A 13308-nucleotide genomic window follows, 5' to 3' on the forward strand; every position below is an offset into this window, starting at 1 on the left:
GTTAGAGAGCAGTAAAGCAATTAGTCCAATACTAATATTACCCATATACTGCAATCAAAGATTCTACAATGACATAGTCAGGTGTCTGCAACTTGACCATAATGGCACCACAAAGGTTTTGCATCTGTAAGACTACTCCTCCTCCCCTTATGGGATGAAGGGTTCAATGATCCCAATTCAAGATCATGGCCAATAAAAAACAATTTGTTCTTTCAAAGTTATATAGGCCTACATCTTACCGAGTCAACATGACAATACCAGACAGAGACACCAACCTCATAAACAGCACTGCAGAGTTTGGTGGAGAAACTATACATTACTGCAATAGACGTATACTAGCCTAATGTATACCATGATACAATTTTCACAATAAGACAATTTTCTCCATCAATACTACATCTCATCATTAAATACAGCTTGGTAAAAAGATTTAATGTTCTAGTAACAGAAATTATTCGATAAGGTTGGACACTTTTTTGAATTTCTGGGATTATTTTCCCTGACGGTAGATTACAGATCTGATCGAGTCAGATGAGTTTCAATTTTTTTTTTTTAATTCATTTATTTGACATCCTTTAAAAACATATGTACAAGTATACAACAACAAAGGAGTACAATAATTTAAATCACAGTATAAGCGATAAAAAATTGTCAAAATATAAAAGAAATGAAAATAAAATGTAGCGGATGTAGGAAGTCAGAAAGGCCATTGACCTGTCAAAGTGATAGAGAGCCCTGTGTACAAGGTACTCTCCCCGGTGTTTAAGGGTAAGCTTCATCGTGAATTAAAATTACATAAATACAATTGGGAACTTGTGCAAACTAATTTTGACAATATAAAAGAAATCACACCAATCACAATCAAGGTTACCAAGGTAGTTACAACATTGGCAAATCTCCAGGTTAATCTCCAGGACAATCTCCAAGATAATCTCCTGGATCCCAATGTGAAAGGGGTAATTTTCAACATACAAGCAACATGTTGACAAAGCATTGGATGACAAGAGGATACGATCAATTTGATACTCATCATCACTGATGGTAATCATTAACCATGATACAATACACCGCCTCTGAAGCAATCTTTTTCTTCCATTTGGCCACATCTTGAATGGCTTCTAGGATTATCTCCATGATGGTAAGATCATGTTCCAGAGTAAACTGGGAAGAGTTCACTGATCTCACATTCAAGATCATGGACACGCAAAAAATGTGTTGTTAAAGCGTCGCGTTACGAAGGTGAGAAAAAAGGAATACTCACGGTCATCACTGTAATCGTCCACCAGGATAATTTCCTTGATCATATGAGGCGGACTCCTCCTCAGGACACTGAAAGGGAAACCGAGGCTCACGAGATTAGCACTCTCTCCTTACTTCCAAAACAACAGTTTGTTACTTTAAAAGCGGGCGATGGAGGATGGTTGAAAATAAAGAAGATTGGGGTGGCATACATGTATGAACTACATGTAAGTGGAGGATGGAGTGATGGAGATGGGCAATAAAGGATAAGAAAACAGAGGGGAAAAGAATAAAGATGAGAGATATCATTATTATTATTATTAAAAGACATAGGGAGAAAGAGATAAGTACAAGGAATAGAGATGAACAGATGTTGTAAAGGAGGATGAGGTCAAAGTGGATGATGTGAGGTACATTCTACAGAATCATTACAAAAAAAAAGAACGATAAGTGGGAGAGACAGAGAGATCAAGGGGGCAAAAATGAGAACAGGAAAAGAAAGAAAAGGATCTCCTTCCCCCCAAAAGGAAGAGATAAAGTATACCATACAGATGAGAGAGAGGAGGGGTGGAGAGAAAGAGAAGGATAAGAAAGACATTTTATGAGCAAAGAATTGAAGAAAAGCATTGAAATCACAGTTGACAAAAATTTATGACAGGGGGGGAAGGGATTTGGTGAAAATGATGAAGACAAAAGTAGGTTAATGTGCATAGCACAGGGGGTAAAGAGGGAAAGTGGGAGAAAGACGTGTGGAGAAAGAAAGAGGGAGAGATGGGAAAGGGAGAACGAAAGCTCGGGAGTAGGGAAAACACATTAACAAAGCCCTACACACAGAAAACAAAATATAGATAATGTACTGTAATAGAATAAGCATTAATACAAGGAAGGCTGACATCTAAGTGGAAATAAAAAAAATACTAGTAAGAGGTAAAGACAAGTACTAGCAAATGAAACACAAAGATATGAATACCAGTCCTTGATTATGGTGAGATTCAAACTGAAAATTCATTTAAAACAAACAAGCACTCCCAACCCCCCCAAAAAAAAAAAATAATAATAATAAAGCTTCATTTTGTCAAGAAATTAATATCTTGTCTTGAAGTTACAAGAAATCTTGCATTACACTGTGATGATCTTTACCTTTTATACTTCTACATGTTTTTCCATTAAAAAAAGAAATGTACATGAACAAAATATTTAATGAATTACCTAATAAGTCTTTGAAAAATCTATGCTGAAATGCTCTTGGTGTTTAACTTAAAAAAAAGAAGAGATTAGAAGAGTGATTTAAAAGAGATATTTACATTTAAGGGTTTCACTTATCAAAAATGGCCAATCAGTATAATGGAAAAATGAATCAGTAAGATCTTTACCATGATTTACGTATCTCCTTACCTCACAACTGTTCTTACTAACGTTGATCGAGCTTCATTGTGAAATGTTATAATGACACTTGTAGCAGGTAAAACTGAATCCCATGAAAGTTTTCTGCATCTGTCATATACAAGATAAAAAATGTGAAAATAACAAATAAATGTTCACAATTCATGATCACAAAAACAAAGAGAGCTTTACCGGAGGCTACATTTCATAATAACCACATTAATTTCATGAACAGTGGCACTTTATACAGTATATAAGATCCATCATGTTTTCATTCGAATTTCAAATAGTTCCCTATTAACTACCCAGAAATTTATTAGATTATTTCCATTCATTCAATTATTGTCTGGTGTTTTTGGTGAAAGTTTTTGGCACATTGGCACGTTACATCTCAAATTGCACAAGTAGCGCCTGCCGTGGATGTAAATCAAACCTGAGTAAATAAAAGGAGAGTTCCAAAACAAGTCCTACCGAGAACAGTTTGTGCAAACGGAAAGTGTTTACCCCGACGACGCGAGACAACATCTCTAGATATTCGAGAGGTGGGAATCTGTGATGTCCGACAGTATGACATTTAAAGCACTTCTAAGCATTTTATCTCAAATCTACGGAATTGATTTCCTGCATAACACAGAATTTCCACGCCGTGGCATTTAAAGCATATCTCCCCAGATTCAGGGAGAAATCTTTGGCAATGATTCCTAGCACAGATAGGTATTGAAAAATACCTTTTGAAAATTCAAAGGTATGGCTTTTCCCCACTGAACTTCAATTTTCTATTATGGTTATCAGGAGGTTAATATTTCAATGATTGCTCTTTTTCATTTAGAAGCCCTTCTTTCACTTATTAACATTCATGAGTATCATCTGGTATTTGATGCATACAAGTGTGTCTTTCTTTACTTTGTTTCAAGGAGACTCTTTATGATTTGTCTTCTAGTATTCAACTGATATTGCATACTGTGAATTCATCAGTAACTTTTTAAACAGGGAATTGGGGAAAACTGTGTTAATCTTCTCACAATATGTGACAATCTCAATCTGAATCATTTTCATATTTTTCTATTGATATTACTCTCACATAATACAATGATGGTAGTCTGCTGTGCACACCCTTCACTAAAGTTAAGGGGTCTGAATAAGCATCAGGCAATGACTTGTGTGTACAAAATGTATGGAAGCAGGAGACCGTCAAAAACACGGATATACGTCGTGTCGTAATTCAATTTACTACACGACGTAAATAATTACGTCGTGTAGCAATTCGAATTACTACACGACGTAAATAATTACGTAGTGTAGTAATTCGAATTACTACACGACGCAATTCCGTATTACTGCCCAACGAATTAATGTCATGACGTTAAATGAATTAGTGTCGCTACATCAAATAATTAAGGTCGTGTAGTAATTCCAATTACTACACTACCTAAAGAATTACGTCGTGTAGTAAATAATTACTACACGACGTAATTCCGAATTACTGCTCAACGATTTAACGTCATGACGTTAAATGAATTAGTGTAGTGACGTTAAATCAACCAATGAGATCATTCGTTATATGAGCGCAATGCGAAGAGCTGAGACTACAGAGTATTGTACCGGAACGTACCGGCAGGAAGTTAGCTGGATGTTCAATATTCAAACTGTGAAGTTCAGTTGGTTTAATATTCAGGTTCGATATTCAAACGCCTGTGAAGCTGGACCAATATTCGTTATTCAGATATTATGGGTTTTGAAAGCTAAGGGGTTTAACAGGTGGAGCACGTCTCGGGCAACCATAACAACACTGGCTTGCCCAAGTACGAGGACATTTAGGGGGAAAACGTCAGTGAATAAAAGGGCATGACATTTTTTTTTTTTTTTTTTTTTTCGAGGGCCCCCCTTGGATATCCCGACGGCCTATCCAGGGTAACCACGTATCCTAACCCTAACTTGGACAACTCGACTCGGGCAACCATATAAACACTAGCTTGACCCGATGCATGCACATTTAGGGGGCTCAAATTAACAAAATTAAAGGAATAAAGGGCTATTTATCGCATTTTGTTTATTTTAAAAAAAAAATGTCAAGGGGCTCCCAGGAATATCCCGACGGCACAGCCGGGGTAACCACGTATCCTAACTTGAAGATCTCGACCCCGGAACTCGGGCAACCAGGTAAACACTAGCTTGACCCGGCGCATGCGCATTTTGGGGGCAACTCGGTAAAGCATCTCATGAGCAGATCTTATTCATCTATTATACTCAGTCCTAATTCGTCCGCCACTAAAATAGTTCCGAAAGCTGAGTGATACATGTATTTTTCTTTTATTCGCACAAAATATGTTCAGTGGTTGGCCATTCTTTGTTTCAAGAATCAGTCTAATCATTATACATACTCTTATTTGTAATCAGCTTACAAAAAAAATGAGAATGGGTTGGGTCGAATTAATATCTTTAGCCGTCTGTTATTGTAGATCGTCATTTCTTTGAAAAAAGATGGGGGCGTATATCGATAGAAAACGTATTGTCAAAATATAAAATATGAGTATAAAGCTCCTATAATCTTCGAATGATTCTCAGGAGACATTTTCTTTTGCATGTGAAGCCTTCAATTCAATTAATCAACAAGGAGTTATACCCCTACAAAATAAACGTTTCATGAACTAAAATGTCTCTTTTAGACGATATCGCGTCACTAATTTCAAAGCTATTGATCGATTGGCTAAATTTCCAAAGCGACTATAACATAATTAGAATTCAATTTCAAAATTATTTTAAAAGGCCAAAATTTTCTGGTTCGCTTCGCTCGCTGGCGACTTTTACAAATTTTTCTGCATTTGCTATGTTGTGCTGCCTCAACATATTTCGTTTATCATCGATTCGCAACTGCGTTGAACTTAAAATAATATGTGGTGTATTTACCCGCGCGATAAAAAATTTCATCTGCAATGTTTAAAAATGTCACGAGGTTACGTTGTTACCCCGGCTAGGCCGTCGGGATATTCCTGGGGGCCCCTTGATTTTTTTTCAAATAAACAAAATGCGATAACAAAAGGCGATAAATGGCCCTTTATTCCTTTAATTTTGTTAATTTCAGGCCCCTAAATGTGCATGCACCGGGTCAACTTAGTGTTTATATGGCGAGTCGAGTTCTACAAGTTAGGATACGTGGTTGCGCCGGCTAGGCCGTCGGGATATCCCAGGGGGCCCCTCGAAAAAAAAAAAAAAAAAAAAAATGCTTTTATTCACTGACGTTTGTCCCCTAAATGTCCTCGTACTTGGGCAAGCCAGTGTTGTTATGGTTGCCCGAGACGTGCTGCGCCTGTTATAACCCGTTAGTTTTCAAAACCCCTGGATATTTGAATATCGAATATCGGTCCGGTTTCACAGGCGTTTGAATATCGAACCTAAATATCAAACCAACTTCACAGTTTGAATATCCAACTAACTTCCTGCCGGTACGTTCCGGTACAATACTCTGTAGTCTCAGCTCATCGCATTGCGCTCATATAACGAACGATCTCATTGGTTGATTTAACGTCACTACACTAATTCATTTAACGTCATGACGTTAAATCGTTGAGCAGTAATTCGGAATTACGTCGTGTAGTAATTATTTACTACACGACGTAATTCTTTAGGTAGTGTAGTAATTGGAATTACTACACTACGTAATTATTTACGTCGTGTAGTAATTCGAATTACTACACGACCTTAATTATTTGATGTAGCGACACTAATTCATTTAACGTCATGACGTTAAATCGTTGGGCAGTAATTCGGAATTGCGTCGTGTAGTAATTCGAATTACTACACTACGTAATTATTTACGTCGTGTAGTAATTCGAATTGCTACACTACGTAATTATTTACGTCGTGTAGTAAATTGAATTACGACACGACGTATATCCGTGTTTTTGACGGCCTCCTGCTTCCATACAAAATGCCCTCTTGCTCAACAGTAAGTTTTATATGTGCTAGTCTTGTGTGAAGACCCACTAGTTGATCAAAGTTTCAATCAGGGTCTGTGCCTTGCAGACTAGGGTGATGGTACATGAATGTGCGTGAAATGAATAATGGCATATGTATGATGTGGTTTATTACATTTTTAATAAGTCTTTCCTAAACTCTCACAGTTACATTAATATTCATATATTTTTCTAATGAAAATAGCATATATACTGTACATGTACATCACAAGTTTTTTTTTTACTACAAATACCTACCATTAAGCAGAAGCAGGTCATTTCTTTCAGAAATATTTCTTTCAGAAATATTATTCCGCTTTCACACTGCCCAAAATACTGGTATTTTCTAATCAGGGTAGAACGGGGTAAATTCCTTTTCCCAATCATACCCCTTTCATAAACCCAATTATGCGGCTAATAGCAGCATAATTTGGTCGTAAAATCGGAGGAGGACCAGAGTTATCCGCATTATTTTGATGCTGCAATTATCCGCATAGCAGCATCGGGACAAGATTTTGAGTTTATGAACGTATTTCCAAATAATGCGGATAATTGCCATGGTGCGGTCACAAGGTCACCCTTTTCCAACACAACCGCATCGGAGGGGGCGTGTCCAGTTGTCATGACGATTATCCGCCTTTTTCAGGACGGGCGCTCGTACAAATAATGCGGATAATTTTCGGAGTTTGTGAACGCAATTTTTATTGAATTATCCGCATTACTATTAGGCGGCAAATTGGAGGATAGGTTTATGAAAGGGGTATCAGAGAATACCTGGTAGATTTGGATTTTCGAATCGGTCTGAAAGAACCTTTTCTCACCACATTGGTTCATTGCCCCGTTAAGACTGGTGTACAGTACATGTATGGAAAAGTAAATGTTTTTAGTACAATCATCATGTATGATAACATACTTCCCAAGATTTCTATCCCCTGGGGTACTTTCCCACGATGCAATGAGTTGATACATCAGCAAAGACCAACTGGACCTTGTAACATAAAGCTTTGTGACTGAATCATGGGGCTGATTTCTACGATTGATTGCATTGTCTATTGTGTATGATCAATCCTAAAAATCAGTCCCACCATCACTTGCTATATGTATGCTACAAGGCCCCGATGAGTGATAGGCCTATGCCTGGTCACTCACATTTCATGTTAAGTCTCGCATTTCACTCATTTCATGTTCTTTTTTTTCTGTCATTACTTTCACTTAGCTTGCATATTTCACAAAGCTCATAGCAATAGCAAAGTAGTAGTAAACTTGAATACAAATAAAATGTAATTCTCAATAGTATATTCACTTCAATCACATCTGCTAATAAAAGAAAAAATACATGTATGATTACACCAACTAATTTAAGTACTAATGATTTGTAAATGTAAACATACATTTTGCAACAAATTAGGGCTTGGAAATATGGTAAATCTTTTTGAAGTACAGTGTATTCACCCCCCCCCCCCAGCCAAAAAAAGCATACTTCATGTACAGTACTATCCAATGAGCCCCCTTACAAGTTTTTTTAGGTTTAATGTTGATTTTTAACCTGATAAATACTTAAGTAGTCATTAGTCGGTATTATCCAGGCTTGACTATACCTGTAAATAGAGAGACATTCTTGCCTAGAAACATTGGTACTTTATTATAAAAAGGGTACATGTTTAAGTGGTACTCGCTGAACTAGGGAGCCCACCAATCCCACCACTCATGATTGCAAGTTGACATTCAACACCAAATCAACTCATTATACAGCAGCTAAAGCGTGCAAAGCACACTTTTCTACACCTCCTTGTTGGCGCAAGGGCTATCGTTTATCCCCTTGGCAAGCTCTGCCGTGCACATGGATTGCCCACACAACAGGTATCGTTTTCTTGATCAAGTTCACCAAACACAGCCATGGAGTAATACCTGGTCAACTTGTTGATACAGGGTGGATTGATAACATTCTAGCCCATGAAACAGATCGCAGAGCCTTAGCAGAGAAACACCATGGTTATAGGTGGATGCTAAATCCTAACTCGTAAACAAGTAATCCGTGTCTTGGGCATAGGTTACCTGATTAATTACCACTTGCAGACTGCCTGTTACTACTAGTTCTGTCTCATCCGAGAGCTGCACCGAATGAAGATATATATCGAACAGATGGGAGGGGCCTACTGCCATTTGAATGGGGTGCTAGGCAGATTTGTAAAGCTCTACATGATAATCCCATACAAATGACCAACCGGTACATTATAACATACTTAAATAGATAATGTACATTTACATCTTGAAAGAAACAAACAAAGTGCTATGCAGATCTGTACAGCTCTATATATCACATAAAATCTCATACAAATGACTTACATTATGACATACATACTTATAGATAATGTACCTCTTGAAAGAAAGCAACTAAGTTTTTGGGTGTCGTAATTGACGAAAATTTACATTGGAACAAAATATACATGTACATGTACGTCATATAACAACCTCTATTTCTAGGAATGTTGGGATACTCTATAAATTAAAGAAATGTATTCCTTGCAAAACACTTAAAGGGATGGTCCGCACTGAAAGTATTAATAGCTTAATAAATAAGAGTAGAATTCACTGAGCAAAATGCCGAAAATTTCATCAAAATCGGATAACAAATAACAAAGTTATTGAATTTTAAAGTTTAGCAATATTTTGTGAAAACAGTCGTCATGAATATTCATTGAGTGGGCTGATGTAGGGACAGTGATTTTCCGCGATCGCGGAAAACGAACGGAATTCACGGAAAGGGCCTTTTGAAACGGAAAGGGCCTTTTGAAACGGAAAGTGGCATTTCAAACGGAAAATCACGGAAAACATATTTTCCCTCAAAATACACAGAATAGCAACAGAAATTACTCCAAAATCACAACAAAATGAGAATATTAAATGGCCACAAAACCCTAGAAAACACGATCTCACTTCGCTACTATCATGACAATTCACACCTCGTGACTGCACTCGACATCAGCACACTCGATTGTACCCCGCACCCGTACCCGGCCGGCCGGGTTGGGCTTCACATGCACACATTTCGTTCAACTACACGGTCGTGTGTTGCTGCCCTCTACGTTTGAAGATGTAACAGCACGATATCGTGGTCTTAAAATCCAAGATGGCGGATTGGCAAAAGCCGCTGACTGATGATAACGATGTCCAAAAAACCCCAAAATTAACGATGAAATATCATTTCACCATGAAATAATGCTAATAATGTGAAAGGTGAGGATGTATGCATGCTAAATGGGTTTGTAAAAATATCTTATGCACCCGCATAGATCCGATTAGAACAGATTCTATTGTGTTGTTGGTACAGTAGCAGATACAAATTTTGACCAGTGCGAGTGTACGTGTTGTGTTGTGATTTTGCTATACAATGTGTAAACGAAATTGTCACTTTTCCGTGTGTACAAAGTCTATGGGGAAACGGAATTTCCGTTTTCTGACATGCTGAAACGGAATTTGAGATTTTCTGAAACAGAAAAGGCAATTTTTTGAAACGGAAAATCACTGTCCCTACTGATGATGTAACATCCCCACTTGTTCTTTTGTATTTTATGAAATTAGGTTTATTCAAATTTTTCCTCCAAGAACTAGAAAAATTGGATTGACAACTGATTTTATTAGTGCATTAGATATTTATTGTTGCAACTTATTTCATTATAAGGGAGACATATTATTCACACAAGTATGAAATAATGAAAAAATTATGATTTTATGTAATAACATAAGAAAACGGAAAGTATTATATTATTCACACAAGTATGAAATAATGAAAAAATTATGATTTTATGTAATAACATAAGAAAACGGAAAGTGGAGATGTGACATCATCAATTCATCAGCCCACCTAATGAATATTCATGTCGATGTACATATACATGTAAAATATTGATAAACTTTAAAATTCAATAACTTTGTTATTTGTTATCCGATTTTTGATGAAATTTTGAGCATTTTGCTCTGTGAATTTTACTCTATTAAGATATCCAAATATGTTTAGCTCGGACCATCCCTTTAGTTAAATGAGATGCTGCCACCATCATTTCAAAATTTTTATACAGTTTTCAAAAATAAAACCATTCATGATTACCCCACCTGTAATTCTTCTAATTTACATTACGCTAATCCAAAACTACTTATTGCCCAGAGATCTGTAAGTCACCATGGTCCTGACCTTTGGAATTCTCTCCCAGACTCAATCAAATCCTCTTGCTCCCTACACTCATTTAAAGCGAAAGTTAAGGTCATGTTTCTATCAGAATAGCAAGGTAAACTTTCTGTGTCATATTCATTCCCTATTCCTTTTCCACCAACACCACCACCTTCATTATTTCCTCCATCATCATCATCATCATCATCATCTTCAAATTCATTTTCACCATCATCTTTTTTCTTCATGGTTATGTATTATAGCAAGTGTTTGTTTGTTTGATTTTCTTTCTTATATTTGATTGATAATTTGATAATTTCTTAATAGTCATCCATGCTGCTCATAATATGATTATATAACTAATATTCAGTATGTTTTGGTTTGTCATATTTTCAAGCATTTCTGCTTACAATGGCAATTCATCTTCTGCAATTGATTTTATGTTTTGATATAAATGTCTGAGTTATTGTCAAAATGTATTTGTTATATTGTTATGTAGAAGAGAAATACATGTAAATAAATCAAATCAAATATGCAAGAAATAATTAGAAGAGGATCCACAGGTCAAGCAACTGATGCATTCCTTTACAATGTGTTGACACAGAGGAAGATCTGCTGTACGATTACAATGAAAATTCATTTAAATCTGTAGGCTTTGCCTCAAAACAAACAGTATTGCAATGATCAAACATTCACAAATTGACAAAGATAATTATTGCAAGATATATATGCCTACATACATTTACATAAACTACAGGTACATGTACATATATGTTCATCATTTTGATGGTCTTTTTAACTCTGTGACTTTGAAACTGTGAAAAATAGGAATTTACATTATATAACATTTCCTATAAAATCTTAGACAGTTTCCTCCCCTTCCTCATTAGGTGGTTTCAACCGCCTCGATCACAAGAATCCCTGTTAAATTACGAGAACATTTTTAGGCTAAAAAATACCCATTAATTATTCCTGCATTCACACCGCCCCGAAACATACCCTTCGGGATAAATTCCTGAAGTTAGGAGCATGCGCAGTATGGTCTAATAAGCAGGCAAGGCGCGAGATTCAAAACCACTAGCCCAGCAGCCACCCACGGCGCCTGCGCCCAACGACACGCTGGGCTAAAAGTTCCCGTAAATTGCTTTCACATTGCCAAAATAACTGCGACCTTGGAAAAAAACCCGCGAAAGTTCTCATAATTTCGCCAAGTACCTACTATTTAGCGGGTATTTTCTTTCGGGGAAATTACGCGTAGTTTGCTTTCACATTACCAAAATACCTGGTATTTTCTGATCGGGGTAAATTTCCCGATCAGAGAATACCTGGAACTGACGAACTTCGAGGCGGTCTGAAACCACCTATTTCCCTTGTATTGGCTCCAATAGAATTAATTTTGTGCTAACATTTCTGGATGTCAAGCACAGTGCACTGTCATTCTCAGTCTCCTATCCCTTACATACACTTTGCTTGTGACCATTGTTTTTAACGTGGTCCTTCTATGGAACATTCAAAGTGACCCTAAACATTCTTGTAATCTTGAGAGACGAACAGACTATCCATATTAAACCATAACACACTATTTAGTACAACAAATGTAGGCCTAAATGTATGCAGGCCTGTATATGTACATCATACATATCATATACATGTATAGAAACTAGTAGTCAGAGGAAACTTGGATAGTTATTTCAAGGGTCATGATAAAAGTAGATTATGAGTCAGAGTGATCCACTACATGTGCTACATGAACACGTAGAGTATAGGATTTGGCTACGTGTGTCACACAACAAGTTACCATGAAAATGTCTCTGATCATGACTGTTGAACAAAAATTCCTACAATTTATGCTTTCGAAAGTTTGGAGAGCGCAGGCGCATTGTGCATCTATAGGTGCAGGTGTACTGTATCCAATGTACAGGTAGCCTTGTGCAGTCCAACCCTGAAAATGGTACAATACCTGCAGCATGTGTTCATGTACCAGCAAAACTTTTCAATCGATTGTATTAAAATTCCATGCATTGCTGAGAATGTTTTAAACAAAATTAAATTACTAGTACAATCCAAAATAAACATTTGTTTATAATGCAGGTTTACATGGGAAAAGGCAGATCATATTCATGTAATATAATTCCAATTCGCACATTAAGTCTACAAATTGTAATTAATTATATTTCTTTATGGTTTCAATCTTAACAAACCCTCTGGTCCTCAAATAACTACATGGGAAAGCATTTAATACCGGAACTTACATGTAGTGCACAAATATCCAACACTGATTGAGTGCATGCTGTTGCATGCATTCTAAAATCCACATAATCATTATAATCATTATCATGATTTATACAATACATTCTGCCTACCTACAAATACATACAATTACAACGCACAATGTAGTATTCCATACATGTAAACTGACCAAACTTCCGTATTAAAGGAATATTATAATGATCTTAATGATCCCCCTAGGCTAGCTACATCGTCCTCCAAATCCTTGAACATGCAGGATCATTACGTCCGTCGCGCACAAATATCCGATTCCTGAGAAATCTTGGAGCGGGAGAT

The 13308-nt window shown here is 36.7% G+C and overlaps 1 protein-coding gene across 1 annotated transcript in view; it reads right to left on the reverse strand.

Annotated features, from left to right (window-relative positions):
- LOC129264134 (polypeptide N-acetylgalactosaminyltransferase 2-like) overlaps positions 1-13308 on the reverse strand; it is a 56088-nt gene that overhangs the window by 30238 nt on the left and 12542 nt on the right. Inside the window, exons 3-4 of the mRNA XM_064102914.1 lie at positions 2635-2733; positions 1262-1329 (exon numbers count right to left, since the gene is read on the reverse strand). Of these exons, the coding sequence (XP_063958984.1) occupies positions 1262-1329; positions 2635-2733 (167 nt within the window). The remainder of the gene's footprint in view (positions 1-1261; positions 1330-2634; positions 2734-13308) is intronic.

The sequence above is a fragment of the Lytechinus pictus genome, chromosome 7 (assembly GCF_037042905.1).
Source record: "Lytechinus pictus isolate F3 Inbred chromosome 7, Lp3.0, whole genome shotgun sequence".
Classification (NCBI taxonomy): domain Eukaryota; kingdom Metazoa; phylum Echinodermata; class Echinoidea; order Temnopleuroida; family Toxopneustidae; genus Lytechinus; species Lytechinus pictus.